This window comes from Neodiprion pinetum, chromosome 2 (assembly GCF_021155775.2).
Source record: "Neodiprion pinetum isolate iyNeoPine1 chromosome 2, iyNeoPine1.2, whole genome shotgun sequence".
Classification (NCBI taxonomy): Eukaryota; Metazoa; Arthropoda; class Insecta; order Hymenoptera; family Diprionidae; genus Neodiprion; species Neodiprion pinetum.
Window position 1 is genome coordinate 15,410,500 of NC_060233.1, and position 15,216 is coordinate 15,425,715.

At 34.6% G+C, this 15,216-nt stretch overlaps 2 protein-coding genes across 6 annotated transcripts; both read right to left on the bottom strand.

Annotated features, from left to right (window-relative positions):
* Positions 1 to 1,249: 1,249 nt before the first annotated feature.
* On the bottom strand, positions 1,250 to 10,723 carry LOC124212989 (TLC domain-containing protein 3A). 4 transcript variants are annotated; one of them, XM_046613737.2, is made up of 8 exons: positions 10,382 to 10,722; positions 8,933 to 9,086; positions 6,601 to 6,760; positions 6,245 to 6,507; positions 5,079 to 5,385; positions 4,891 to 4,992; positions 4,681 to 4,809; positions 1,250 to 4,005 (listed from the first exon to the last, which is right to left on the bottom strand). In XM_046613737.2, the coding sequence occupies exons 4-8, from the start codon at positions 6,484 to 6,486 to the stop codon at positions 3,799 to 3,801; spliced, it is 987 nt and encodes a 328-aa protein (XP_046469693.1). In that variant the 5' UTR covers positions 6,487 to 6,507; positions 6,601 to 6,760; positions 8,933 to 9,086; positions 10,382 to 10,722; the 3' UTR covers positions 1,250 to 3,798. The 4 variants fall into 4 exon arrangements, with proteins under 4 accessions (XP_046469693.1, XP_046469691.1, XP_046469692.1 ...); XM_046613735.2 differs by having other exon boundaries at positions 8,872 to 9,086; XM_046613736.2 differs by lacking the exon at positions 8,933 to 9,086.
* A 1,344-nt stretch (positions 10,724 to 12,067) lies between these two features.
* On the bottom strand, positions 12,068 to 13,392 carry SmD3 (small ribonucleoprotein particle protein SmD3). 2 transcript variants are annotated; one of them, XM_046613740.1, is made up of 3 exons: positions 12,697 to 13,392; positions 12,334 to 12,448; positions 12,068 to 12,118 (listed from the first exon to the last, which is right to left on the bottom strand). In XM_046613740.1, the coding sequence occupies exons 1-2, from the start codon at positions 13,010 to 13,012 to the stop codon at positions 12,336 to 12,338; spliced, it is 429 nt and encodes a 142-aa protein (XP_046469696.1). In that variant the 5' UTR covers positions 13,013 to 13,392; the 3' UTR covers positions 12,068 to 12,118; positions 12,334 to 12,335. The 2 variants fall into 2 exon arrangements, with proteins under 2 accessions (XP_046469696.1, XP_046469695.1); XM_046613739.1 differs by having other exon boundaries at positions 12,068 to 12,448; positions 12,697 to 13,389.
* Positions 13,393 to 15,216: the final 1,824 nt, after the last annotated feature.

Consider the following 15,216-nt stretch of genomic DNA (forward strand, 5'->3'; position numbering starts at 1 on the left):
GCCACCCGACGAACGAAGGCCCTATAGTGGGGGAAGAACGTTCGAAAGTTTAAATTAACGGGCTTTCATTGGTCGAGTTGTTGGAATAAATGCCTAACCGTTATACGTATTACAGATTATATCTCTACGCGTGCGCACCGGATTTGAACGTTGGTCATTCGAATTTTTTTGTAACTGGTTAATCAATCCGCAAAGGTGGTAAATTGTTCACAAAATTTAGTACGAGGTCCGAATCCCCTCATCCGCGTTCTTCCTTTGGGGAAAAGTTTTCAGATATTTCTCATAATTTTGTTGATAAATTTGATAGATAGTTTTCTAACATTTCTGAGAAAAATTCTGTACTGTATACAGTCGAGGGTTCTTAGGAAAACTAAGAAACTCGGAGAAATTTCCATTCTAAGATAATTCGTAAAAATTTAGTTTCAGTCAACGCTTGACAACCAAATGCAGCACCATTGGTCAAAGAAATGTATTCAACCCCATAAAGTTGTTGCTGGGATACCTGCAAATGTTTTTGTGTTATGGAATTTCTTCAAATAACCTCGTAATAATAAATATACATTCGTAAATATTGAAGCCTGTATCTGAGCGTCAATCGATAGTTTATATTGTAAAAGAAGCTACACAAGATTGAATTTGGTGAACATTATAATGAGAATTTTAAACGACGTTTGACAACTCATGCACCCAGTTCTGTGAAAGTAATATACCATAATGATTATCATATATATACAGGTAAAAAACTAGAATGGAAGAGAACATCATACGGACTTTTCGGCCGAATACCCTAAGAATTCATCCTAGCGAACCAAATTTCGAAACTGCAAATCCAAATATTAAGATGGATTATGTTGCAATACTATTATTCATTGGGCTGGTGGCTGTGCAATTGCTCACGAGCGCCTTTATTGGATACATTATATCAACCATATACTGATAATTTGTCTCACGAGTTTAATAAAGATCACTGAAATAAAATAATTGAGACCCTGATTTGGCTACTCATTAATCATATACATAATGATTTCCTTTATATTGCGATCGAATCAGTTAAAAATTTTGTCAGATGAAGTATAAATATACTGATAGTAACTGTTGTCAAGTGATTGACATTAAGATTATTTTATTATAATCTTGTCTGAATTGAAATATCGAACGAAAAATTCCAGCACTCTGCTGTTGCATAGCCAAACGATTATTATAGAACTGTTATAATATTCTATCATGATTAATATTATTACAATTCAAATTTCAACACTTCATATACTATTTATTAGCTGTAACATGATTATTTCAAAACATTGTATTGATTTTTATTTCTATGCATATAGAACTATGTACGTATTCAAATGCTTGTTATGTACTTAAATTAGATATTTATTATATTATACTACACACGGTTTCATAATAATAATAATAATGGCATGACTAGACAACGACTAAATAAGTAAATATACGGATGTTTCGGATATCAAGATTAGATCCAGATAAATATTTAATTTAAATAATATCAAATTGTTAGTACATTATATCTCTCTATATGGTTTATAATCTCAGTCGATCGATTTCCTTTACATATTACACATCTGATTTGAATTTGGTATTTCTCTATTTTGTAAATTGGCCAAAGATATTCCAAAATCATGGCTTCAGTCTAGGAAATTTTAATGTGCGCTATATGCATTAAATATAGGTTATAGCATTATGATTTGTGCTGTATCACCACGGCAGCCAGTATATTTTACATGTTGTAATGCGCGAAAAAGAGCCTTATCAGATCCTACTCCTTAAGTAGACTTCAAAGAGCTGAGAGAATCATGGCGTTATTTAATTCAAGCTCTTGGAAGATATAATTATGCGTATTACATTGATTGCTGCCAAATCGTTGAATCCTGATCTCAGCTAACATTTTGACATATCTTTGTTACATCGGAACACTTATTAATAAAAATTTTGGACAAAGAAATATCATTGTAACTAATTCATACAATCACTACTACATGTTTCATTTTCCCGATATTTCAGTATTAATTACAATTTGCAAATCACATGATTCAATTAGTTTATTTGAAGATTTCATCTGTATACATCATTTGTATACAATAATAATAAATATATACCAGAAGTATATTTGCTGCATGGCACCAGAAAGCTGAAGAAAATGTTCAAGCAATTCAAAAATATGAATGTTTACACACAGTGGACTGGGACTACACATTGTCGGTAATAAAGTTTGTGCTTTTATATGTAGAAATAAACATTAATCAACAAGTTTTAATAATATGTAATACGCTGGTTCGAATTTATCATACCCATGAAGCTCAGTAAACTCTTATGGAAAAGCTTTATCAGTCACTTTCTACCATTTTTCTTCTAAAAATATATTATACCAAATCCCTCAGTTCCAAAAATGAGTTTCGCAAAAAAATATAGTATATAGTATAATATAAGTGGATATCATATTAACGTAGAAATGTCCGGCTTAGAGAAAAGTGAAATTCCGAATTGTAGGATTTGTAATTAAATATAAGACACATTTAAATTTGTATTGTGAGATCTAAGAATATACCAAATAAAATTACATAAAATCTCACCTTCGTATGAATATGATATTAGCAGACAAAATTCATCGAAATTTTCAAAGATCTTTGAATGGAAATATTTTCCACGTTCCTCAGTATTACACCTAGACGATATTTAAGATTAAAAGACCGATTTGTCAACGTGATTCTTTGCATCAAAATGACATTGACTAAAGCTTAGCTCAATTAAAAAGGGTTCAAATTTAATATTTTGTATGATCCAACAGCACAGTAAAACTATCAAATATAGTAGAGTACTCATCGAAAGCGGTAAATGGCAACACACACATCAATTAAAAAAAAAAAAAAATTAAGAGACCTGTGTTCTTCTGCTGCTAAATATTTCTAATGTAAGCATAAAAAATTCAAAAGACGATATTACATCGCTTATTAAATTCTTTAGCAATTCAGCATAGGAACAAAATTTTCAGTCTATTACGTTAGAAACAATTGGTGAAATATACAACTTTTACTCATCGATTGCCAGATCAAAATTTAAACACGAGTATAAATACATTATTTGAATAAATAATTCGATGAGTCGTAACATTTGACTATTGCATTGCATCATCTTAGTATAGTTGGTGCAAAGAAGTAGGTATAAAATCAAGGATGAACAATAAGCCTTGAGAAACTTATTGACCATATCAATTAGCGATAGCTAAATACATTACTACTGAAAAATAAATAGTGTGTGTGTATGAACCGTATTTTTTATGAATATACATTTTACACTTTGATGCAAGAATAACATACACATATACTCCAGACAGATGACAAAAATCATCAATCTTTTTTTGATCTCTCGTTTACCTCAAAAATTTCCTTCTTAAGTTCGTTAAAGACAGATATTTAACTACGTGTTATTTGACATATAAAGCTTATTAGGGGTGGGTGATTTCTTGTAAATGACTCGTAAATTCAAGTCGAATTCATTGTAAATCAAGTAATATGGTTAGTTACTGATTACGATAAAAGAATCGTGTGTATATCACATTGAAAGATGTTGATAATAATGATGATAATGATAATAATAATAGTAATAATAGTAATAATAACAATAAAGCCTGGTTAATATTACAATAATTTACACGAAAATCGATAACATCGCCTAATACTTTCCGACTATATACGAATATCGTATTAATTGCCTAAAACATGATTTAGGTGACTTACTTACTCAACACGAGTGGAGGAACTTGATCTTACATTTAGATCAGCTGTGCAATTTACCGTTGAGTCGTTTTATACTCTTGTTATTACCACAGCTGCTGTTCAAACTAGTATTGCCATTCTGCTGTTTATTTGTTTTTAGACTGAAAACCTTTATGGCTCCCAATACCATTAAAACAAACCAATACATCTGCGGCAGCAATAATATCGCAATGCTGATCTTACAGCCACGAGGCAGAGCCATTATTGCCTGTAATAGAAAATGTGTAATTCAGTTTCTAATCAGTCAATTTTCTGACTATATTCACAGGTGAAAAAAAACTTCATATTTCTGGAAAAGTTTTAATTATTCTGATAATATCTGAGGCAATTCAATAAATTCTAGAGAGGTTCCAGGGAGTACTAATAATTTTTCGAAACTTCATTTTCTACTGAAAACCATAAAAACTCCCGAGTTTCTGACTTCTGACTTCGTCGCGTTCGAGATAAAAATCGAATTTCTTTCCAAGAACAACTCAGAATCTTCCTGACCTTCAATCGAAAAAACTGTGAGTTTTCGTCTTTCTGACTATTTCTAAGTCAAGTCAAATTAGAAATGAAACCAGACCAATTTTTAAATAAAACTTATATTTTTCAAAGATGTATTTCATATCACAAATCTGAAAAACACCAAGTTCCGGTATATCTGTGTATTTTCTAATCATACGTTGCGTTAGAGAAAACTGGGATGTATTTCTCAGAAAAATTAAGAGATTTTTATGAAACAATTGAAATAAATTTTTGGCATAGAATTTGAGATCTTTCGAAACATTCGTAAAAATTGTGAGAATTGAGAGACTGAGAAATTCACATTTTGGGTGAATTTGTAAAGATTTCTATAAATAATTTTGTTGAAGATTGAGATTAAGGTTCACATAAAACTCACCTCAAAGTAAGGCAAACCAACCAGTTCGCTGTACAAGTAGCAAAGATACGGAAACATCGCCACTCTGCATATGAAGAAGGTCCCTATCATAATCAGTCCGTTGGTCACGTATAATTGAGTGGATTTCATCTGAAGTAATAAAATGATCATAGTACACAAACTTAGGCTTAAAGCTTTATAAAATTGTAAGGAAAAATACACATCACTGACCTTAAGTCTACTTAGTATTCCTCGCATGGATACAAAGGGTGTACTGAGTTCCATGAGATAAACAAAGCCAAAGATGCAGTCACCTAGACCCCCGCGTAAGTACTGAAAATAAGAAAAGAGAATGCTGAATTTTGTCCCAACACATTGGTGAATCGATCAGACTGAAATTAGGGCCACGACGAACTCACAACTATGATCAAAAATCCAAAGCTGCCGATGAACAGATGATGCATTACAATGACTGGTTGTTCCTTGAGATAAAGTCGAACATTTACTATGTGACCAGCATCAGTTTTTTGGTCTTTTTTGTGCTCTGATATGCTGGCGTGCACTCGGTACATCGACCAAATATCATAGAAGAAGTAGGAAGCTCCGAACCAAGCATATGCTTCACTCATGAAATGAGACGCGTGAAGGAATGATCTTGTGCAAGACCACATGCAGACTATAGAACCCGTTACACAACTCAGCGCAGCTTGAACGGCGGAGACGACTCTGCAAAGAGAAAAAAGGACACCGATGATTATGAAATTCAAACACACCTTTTCTTCGTAGAACGAATTTCTATAAACTTACTCAGAATCTGAATTTCTGACAGTATCATAAGTCTTTTAAACAATTTCTAAGACAAATTCTAATTACTTTGAAGACTTTTGTCGAAAATTAGTTTCAGCAGGTTTATGAAAAACCTTGATATTTCTTGAACATTGATTAATATTAAAATTATGAATAACAGAATTAAAATATCGAATTGAAAACTATACTTTTCCTGAGTTTTCCATGCCAAACAATAGCCCCTGACATTTCTCGGTTTTCCAGATTTTTTAGAGAAGTGATCAGCTGGTATTTTCTAGAAATATTCTAATTTTTATTAAAACCAATTCTAATGTTCCATATCGTCAGAAAATATACAGAAACGCTAGGATTCAGATTCTTCAGATTTGTAAGACCAATGCAAAATTTCCCTAAAAATCGATCCAATTTTCAAGTCTAACTTGACTTAGTGAGAAACAGTCAGAAATAGTGAGCAGAACAAAAACTCCCGAGTTTTTCAGAATGTGAATATAAAAAAAAATTTGGAACGAATTTGAATTATTTTCAGAGCTCGGTAATGATAAGGAATAGTCAGAAATTTGCAAACTTGGGGTTTTTTACATTTTCGGTAAAAAATAACGATCAGAGAGAATATGAGTTTTTTAGAGTACTCTGGACTTTCTTGAAATTGCTAAAACATTATCAGATTTATTCAATCATATTTCTGCTTAACTGTCTGAAATCATGGTATAATTCTGAGAAATTTCCATAAGAATTATTTTCACCAAGAATGGAATGGAGGAATTATTAATATACTAACTTGTTAGATATCTCTAAAACATCGGGTGACGTCAGATGGTACTTCTTCCTGATGCGAGAACCAGTGCGGGTTCTCAGTGCCATGTGATTGAGGAAGTCGAACAGGGAGAGAAAAAATATGAATCCCAAAGCGGACAGACAGGCGCCGCGTCTGAAGCTGATCTTATCTCCAGGCTCTAAAACAGCGACGGAGCCGACAGCGACTCCCAACGAACCGACAGTTGAAGCAAGTAGGAGTGACATGTCCCCGAATTTATTGTGAATCTGAATTAGAAATAATCGAGAGGTTAGTAAAATTTTCTTCTTTAAAATCATCGAAAGTGTATAGAAAGTAAGGAACATGATATAGCATATTACATGTGATTGCGCAGTTAAAGCGCAATGCTGATCAATCTTTGTCTCGTTTTCTTATCTAAGTTGCCCAGTTTTAATTATTGTCTGTAGTAAATTCCGTGATTGATAACGATCCCAGGTTTTCCAAACAAAATTTGCCGTTCTTCTGGATAAATTTTTTTGACTAGTAGAGAAACGAAAATCCAAACAATGAATTAATAGATATAAGTTTTCAAAATAAGTATTTTTTACGAATTGCGACTCTAGTTGCAAGAGAAATACCAAAGTTTAAATCGAATCCTTTTGTTGCAAAGTTTTTACTTTTGTCATTTCATACAAAGCTAAAGTTATTAACGTTAACGTTTGTATAGCGAAACACTGATATATTCCAAATTACAAAGTTAATATTCAACACTCTACGATAATAAAGGAAATAAGTAATATAAAACAAAATTCTTATTTAATGTAGTATGGCGAACAAAAATCAGTGGTGAAATGACGAGACAAACAATTGCAGTACAAGCGAGACCGAATAAAGCTTGAAAATCTTCCACCTTAAAATACTCTCAAACTTTTACACATATTATGCCCATTAATCTTCAATGAAACGGAAAACCCACCCAAGATATGCAACATTACAAAGAACATAAAACACAATCGTACAACATTTCCTTGCACCGTTAGAGGAAGACGCGTAATATTCTTCTGTTGCGTATTTTTGTTTCCAGTATTAGACTCACTACTTGTTCACTACCTGTTTTATATTGCATGAAAATTTTATACAGAGCTTATCACTTTGGCAAGAATACACGAAATATCCCGAGGAACAGAGATGGTTTTTTTTGCTATTCTGTGTTTATATTGAAAATATTTGTGTAACATAGAATAGATGTAGATGATGTAGGCGCATGACACAGTAAACTTTATTGGAAGTTGTTATCTCTGTAATAATAAAACAGCAGTAACATGAGAGCAGTTGAAATAGCATCGCTAATATCACTAAACGTGTCACGTAACTCGTTGTCATTGCACCTTTCGTTATTATTATTCATTGCCTCAGAATATATAGTATCAGCAATGGCGATGATACATAAAGTCGCAGCTCGTAAAGCAAAACGGATGTTAGAAGTGGTTGAATATCACACAGATTGGTACGACTGACATTGAAGTCGTCAAGTAATTAGTGTCTAAATTGATTGCGAGGCTCTAGTCAATTGTATCTGGTTTCAGAATGTCACAAAGATTCTATTTTAGTTATAATACACGAAGTTAAACTACCTTGGATTATTGATTGTTCGAATGAAATACTGTGATTGATTGATTGTAGTATCACCGAGTTAATAAAAGGTACTGTAGTGTACCTCTGGAGTTGTTAATCTCGTCAAGCCAAGGTGAAAGATTACACTGCAGATACCATTGTTTTCTAAACTAAGCAACTGATACCATTGTTATTGTTGCACGATTGAGGACAAACAGACCCCACCACTGGAATCCAAAATCAACAAAGGAGAAAAAAAACTGTTTGAAAAATTCCCAACAATGGTATTTATGTAATTATAGAAATGAATCTTAGCATATTCGGATAACATAAGCTAAAATATCAAAAATGTGAGAAAACCTTTTATACTTACAATGGCAAAATGATTAGGCACTAATCAAACATACCTCTACCAATTATCCGAAAACACTCAAGAAATCTCATATTATAGTATAGTTGTAATGCACAAATTTCTTTGATAACAGCAGTCTTATACTTTATCAATGAAAAATTAATTTTTACCAACAGCAGAGACATGTAGTTATAAAAAAATTTTCCAGGTAATCTCTGGAGATCTCTACAGTAAAAACAAAAACATTAGAATCGGATAAAACAAGCCAGGGTTTGATAATTTTTAAGATCCTAATTACGAAATCTTTTCTGAAATTGTTTAAATCTTAGCCGTGTTATTTGAATTTGCTCAGATTAATTTCTGTCATGCAGTGGGGAAGGTTTTTTCATTGGAGTTCACTATCATTGGTGCGGATAACATGGCTTAAAATTCATCAGTTTATTTTTTCTTCTCAATGATTGGTCGTTAAGGAAGTAATAACAATATTTCTAATTAATGAAACTTAGTTTCTGTTGTCCTGATTTACGAAAGATGTAAAATATAATTGGCTGATATATTGATCTCTTTCCAGCCAAATGTTTCAAATTTTTACATTTCATACAACCGACTAGGCAATTTGCCAAAAACTTGGAGCCTGAAGATCGAAGAATTGTTAGAAATACATTGGCAAAGATGAATAAATTACCTCAGTCATAGCGGACATACATATGAATGGAAACAAGTATGCTTAAATTCACACGCTGTACCTCATCTTATCATTTTACTTATTGTCCGTTGGCTGTTTAACCAATTTATAAAACCACTTATCATTCAAACATGCTCTTAATAGGCCTTTAAGTCGCTCATGGTAGTGTTAAAACCTAGCAGGAACTTCTTTTGGTTACCGACCTTCACAGAGCGCTAAAAATGAAAAAAATTTTAATATTCTTAAACGATCGTAAACTTTCAGAGAACACACAATCATGTGTTTATACAAACGTTGACACGAATCGCATTTTTCGTTATTTATAGAGAAAATAAGAATAGGGTCAGTCATCGAGTAATCATTTCATTTAGAGGAACTTCATTTTATAGGACTAAAAAACAAATTTGGGACAGCAAGAACGAAAGGTTAAAATTCTTAAAACTCGTTTTAGTTTACCATTAATTGGGTATCGGTGACCGTTACATAGAATATTCAAGTTCTTTTGATTCTTATTGTCACGTCATTATTCTTATCTAGTGCAAGATGTAGAATCATCACTAGATTAAAGTTAGTAACGTTAACACCGTGAAACATTGGATGAAAGTCACTATTTCGCTATTTCAAAACAACTTTGAAGCAGTTGAGTTTGCAAGTTGATCAAACCTCATTTTATTGCGATTTTTACAATTTCAGAAAATCCCAAATTTACGAAACATAGGTTTTTCCTGAAATTGCGTAGCTGTATTGACCCTACTAATGTCAAGCTCGTGAATTGTTAAATTAGAATTCATGCCACTACAAAGAGAAAGAAATAAAAGCCACAAGAAATATGAAGCCATCACAGTTAAGCACTTTTTTTATACTCTCTGCGTATGAGTATTATTTTCAACCTGGTAAGTGAAGCAGGAAAGAACCATCCGATTGTTCAATACGTTAATCATTGTCTTTTGAAAAGCTGAACAATGAATATAAAATGCATCGGGATGTCTCGATAAATGGAACAAACGCAAGTTAGAGCAAAGTGAAAGAAAAAAATTTTTTTTTTTGGGTAGACGGAAGGGGAGTTAAAAAAATACATGAATAATTACGAGGCTCAGCCAACAATAAGCCGGGTAATAATCGGGGTGAACGACTTTTGGAAAGAGAGGTTTCCCTCAAAGGTTGTTTAAACGTGATGTGAATCGCTTTCTTTTCTTCTCTGTGCAATTCTAATACAAAATCAACAATTTCAAATGCGATTTACACAATCATTAGTGCTAAGTTAATAGAACCGAATAAATCAATAATATTTTTCGTGAAGGGTAATAAGTAGTCTCAATGCCCGGCTGACAACCGGTAAGAAATTATTTCACATCATATTCCGTGAATTGCGGTTCGTTCCGTATTTGAATAACATGGAACGATCAGAATAATCCTGACTCAGACTTGAGTAGCGAATTTTGATACGATATTCTTGCGCAGATCAAAGAGCAGTGATAAAATGAAGTGAAATATATTCGACAACGCTTACCTCTTTGTTTTTGCCGGAATTATTTATGTGCACCATTTTACCACGTCGTACGTTTTTTTTTTTCTTATTCTTCACCGCTCGACTGCCGTCGTTCCCGTTTAGGGTTTTCAACCAGATAAATCGCTATTCTCACAATCTCTGTCGCTCTCTCTCTCTCTCTCTCTCTCTCTGGACAATTTTCACCTATTCATTTGACATTTTCTTACATATCTAAGCGTATGAAATCTATCGCGTCTTCTACTGACAACATTTCGTTCGATAAATAGCTAACAGCTCGCTAGTTTCGCTAGCACTCTGATGTTTCATGAGCTGCGAAATCCACTCTACTGTCCCACAAATCCAAAGTGGAAGGGGAAGTCGTTCAGCTCGAAAGAGGGTTTCAGCGCTCTCTGTGCAACTTTGTTAGAACTTGGAACTTTGATTTGCCGATTTTACCAACCACCCTAGGACGGAAAATTTTACCGTTCTGCAAGTCGGTTTGAATCGCAAGTTATGAAAAGAGTAAACAACAGTTACGAAATCCCTGGCAATGTTATTTGCGCCAATGATAGTGAATACCAACGAAACAATATATTTACTGGGCCATTGGAACGGATCTCACTGTTAGAAAATGTCAAAAGACGTTGATTAAGCTTAACTTTATCAAACTGGAACCGCCAAAAAAATAGGCCGATTATTTGTTGCATTTGTATAATCCATATAAATTTCAAATGAAAACATATAATAGCAATGTAACAAATGATCTGCGATAGTCATACTTGACAAATACCTAGACTTTTCAGGATATTTTTCGCAACAGAATACGTGAGCTTTTTTCTAAAATCAATTTGTTTTATGTAACGTTCACATGAGTCGGTGATTTTCAAGAAACATAAATCCCCAGGTACAACCTGGCACTTAATTCGAATAAGTACAATTTTGAGAGCATCTACTTGCATGTTATTCCTGTATATAATAAGATTTTTTAAATCGGCAGCGTTGCCAGATTTCTGCAAGACACTACGATTCACAAGTTGAAACAGAAAGATACATAGGTACATGTACACAACCTTGCACTCAATTTTAGCCTCTAATTATCGTTTGATTCCAGTGTATCAGTTTTTCGAAATCTATCGTCCTTCGTGGATTTTTTGTTTTGGAGGTTCCCGCTTGAATTAAAAATATCATGAGCATTCAATTTCTTAATGAAGTGTCTAATTAGGAACTTCAGATTCATACAACTTATAATAAACATTCGAAAATTCTTACACTATAATAGTTATAATGCACAAATGTAATTGTTGAATATCTGCTGCACTTTTCTGACAAAAATCTATTTATATGCACTCTAGATGTAAATTGTTTTTGAAACTACTTCAGACGAATTTTTTCTATCTCTGTAGGGAATGAAATATCAATTCACAATAATCAAACCTTTCTTGATATCATAGCTTGTGTTATTCAGACCTCCCAGATGCATTTTTATAACGTAGTAGATATTCTCTTTTGTGTTGACAATCGTTGTCGCAAATAACATAGTTAAAGATTCTTTCAACAATCTTTCCTCTTATCTTAATATTTCATTCAGGTCTTAAGATGATTAATGTAGAAGAAAATTCATAATAATGCTCGCATTTGCCCATGTACCTCTGGTTGAGACTTACAATTAGACGGGATGTTACAATGGAATATGAATGAAAACCACAATACAGCAAGACAGTTGTATTCTCCACCAGGTCTGTTTTCTTGTTCAAAGTCCTAAGGGAGTAAACACAATGACATTAAATTTTTGAATACTTATTAATTTACATTGTTATTATCATTAGTGATCACTGCCTACACATATTGTCACAGGCATGTACGGTTTCAATTTACGTTTACATGGAATTATTTTTTACATCCCTTATAAAAGTATGAACTAAATAAACTTTAGTGCACTAGATATAATGATAAACAAAAATGATCCTTATAACATTTATCCTCTTCCTCTTCCAGGTTGTGAACCTCCTGGTTGGTTTTGCTGATTCAACCAAGGGGCCGAACCCGTGCCTCTGCCTCTCTGGTTTTGACCTCGTCCCCTGCCCCGTGCTAAAAATAGATATATTCAGTGATAATTTGCGTTGGAAAAAGAATATTGATGCATAAAAGTGCAAAACTTGTTAGAAAAATGAGTCTCTGAAACATTGCCAGTCAAACAGAAATATGAATTCGAATCGGATTGCATTCCACATTGCTGAAATAAAATGTTCAGTAGGCCAAAACATGTTTACGGACTTCGATTTTGATGAAAAACTGAAAGATTCTAGATCTATTTGTATTTGTGTGAAAAAACAAACCCTGTGCCCGTAGTATTGCAGACTTTCCTCTGCCCGCAGTGCCGGCGCCTTTGCCACCGGGTCTTTTGAACATCGGGGCATTTTTCAACATATCCGGTAATATAAGGAACCTTATTTTTGAGCCCCTAATGTAAACGTTCTCTAGCTGGCCTACGCGTCCATCGCGATAAGTGACGGTCAGGTTTTGCATTTGACAGTTCATGTTGTCTTCGGCTTCTATTAACTTTCCGCGGTAAACCTCGCCGGTGTTAGTTTCACAGGTTATAGTGTGACCTTCGGCTTCGTGAAGTACTTTAATTGGCACCCCGATCGACATTTTGACACTTATGTTCCGATAATCGACACTAAAATCTCACTAGCTCACGAAAAAACTGGCGATTGAAACGGATTTATACCCGTGTGAAGTCTGTGTCGTTGCATCAACGTTTGTCGACGGACGCCAGCCACTTTCGTTTCGTTTACGAAAATGGCCGGATAGTTACTTAGTTCGAATTTTGGCCACTTGGCTTATCGTCGGCATCATGGGTCGGCATCACGGCTTACTTTAGAGCATATAATATACTACACATGCTCCAATACCCGTATTCAGCCCCCTGACACTCACCACTGCTCGTATACTAAAAAATTGTACGCGTTTTGTCCCCATTTTTTAATTTCTCTACGTGGATACACTTCAGATGCGTATTTTACTAATTTACGGAGTGTGTTTATAAAACGGAGGCTTATAGGTTACGATTGCCGCCCTTTTTTTTTACATTTTATAACGGAAATTTCACTTTTTTCCGTAAGAGGCGCTCAAATCGTATTTAGACAATTCCACTTACGGTACCTCAAAACTGGGGACAAGTTTTATCGCAGAGTGTTGTCTCCTTCCTACTACTCCGTGAAGGAATCCTTGTTCCTCAAGGAAGGAATATGAATACGGGTGTAAGAGTAATCCCACTCAAGTGGCATCGGAACCGTTGTATATGGAGGATTACAAAGAAATGAAATGTTTCGTTGATCAAATGGACCTCGTTTCTTTCGCTGGTAGATAGCGCTGCAGTCGCACAAGGTCAACACTTCCGGACTTTAGAGCATATAGGATTAGGCATGAATATATATGAGTAGGTTTTATGTGTACGTAGCTGCATTTTTTCGAAAACCCTATGGTAGCTTGATCTCTGGCAAAGAATTCGCTCTTGTCCATCTCTGTCTAACCCTCCGTGTCACCAAAGTTCCCAAAAGTTGTTAGTCCAATCAATTGCAATCAACTTTGCTACCATCTTGTGCCAAGTCATCAGCATCCGATTGGCCAAGCTCAGCCATTTTGTGGCGAAAACAGCACCAAGAGCGGTTTGGACACACATCTATTTTGGCCACGGTCTTACATACAGGTCTTGCGACTCTGAGTTTCGACGTGGGCCTCTTAACGTATCAAGCCGCTAGCGTCGCTGCGATCGAGGGATGCCCGGTGCGACAAGGACACGGTCTTGACCGTGTTGTGAACGAAACACGATACGGAACACGCACGTCAGTCGTCAAAGGCTTATTCAAACATTGTAGGTTATGTTGATGCATCCCTCGATCGCAGCTCCATCTGGATTTTTCTTCAACAGAGGAGCCACTCTCTACCATTGGAATTCTATTGAGTCGCAAGACCTGTATGTAAGACCGTGATTTTGGCCGTGTTCGAAAATTGACTGACAGTACTGTCAGCAATCTTTTATCTCTTTTGCGCTACCAAGTTCGTGAATAGCTCTGACTCTATCCTAGGGAATTTTGAGTACTGTCAGTCAATTTACGAACACGGCCTTTGTACATACATCCCCGTTGACATCAGTCGATGTCAGCGATTTCAGCGGCTATAAACCAGCTTTAAAATCAGGGCTTCTTCTACCGCATAGATATTTAGGTATTTAAATACCAATTTCAGACTTGTATACCCGGTATACAAAGACCTCGCTTAAGGCTTAAGTCTCACAGAGCACGGTGCGGCAACACAGATCCAGCAACCAATAAGATTGCAGCTTTTTGGAAGCGTGAATTCCGCTGCGCCAAGAACGAATGCATGCCGCGTCGCGGCTTGTGAGACTGAGCCCTTAGGCGTTAGTGATTTAAATTAATTCTTGGAGCACGTCGCACGTTAACTGAAGATGATGTATTGCGTACACTTATGCTCTAATCGTGAAATGCATGCTAGCCGAAAATAATTTCGGAGAAATTTCGGGAAATGAAGCTATGGCTGAATTTTTTAAATCCGATTTTTATATCCGCAATATAAAATAAAGTTTTTATTGAAAATTATATTACGTGGGATGAATATGCGTAGGTATATTTATACGTTTCACAAATTGTTTTACCTTTGCCGTTGGTTCATCACATGCGTGCGTACCATTTGTTTGCCAGATTTGTAATTATCTACATAACTATAACATTTTTCCAACAAAATCCTATCTAATTTACAACAAGGGACATTTACACTTTAAAATCCACTAGAATTCTCGGCTAGATATTTTTTTTATCTGTAATAAATTAAAC

Excerpts from the sequence above, each read along its gene's own strand:
- LOC124212989 (XM_046613734.2), bottom strand. The coding sequence starts at position 10,417 with ATGGTGCACATAAATAATTCCGGCAAAAACAAAGAG. Across the intron at positions 6,508-10,381 it reads ATTCCGGCAAAAACAAAGAG|ATTCACAATAAATTCGGGGA; the intron begins GTAAGCGTTGTC and ends TTTCTAATTCAG. Across the intron at positions 5,386-6,244 it reads GTTTTAGAGATATCTAACAA|AGTCGTCTCCGCCGTTCAAG; the intron begins GTTAGTATATTA and ends TTCTCTTTGCAG.
- SmD3 (XM_046613740.1), bottom strand. The coding sequence starts at position 13,012 with ATGTCGATCGGGGTGCCAATTAAAGTACTTCACGAAGCCGAAGGTCAC. Across the intron at positions 12,449-12,696 it reads TGCAATACTACGGGCACAGG|CACGGGGCAGGGGACGAGGT; the intron begins GTTTGTTTTTTC and ends ATCTATTTTTAG.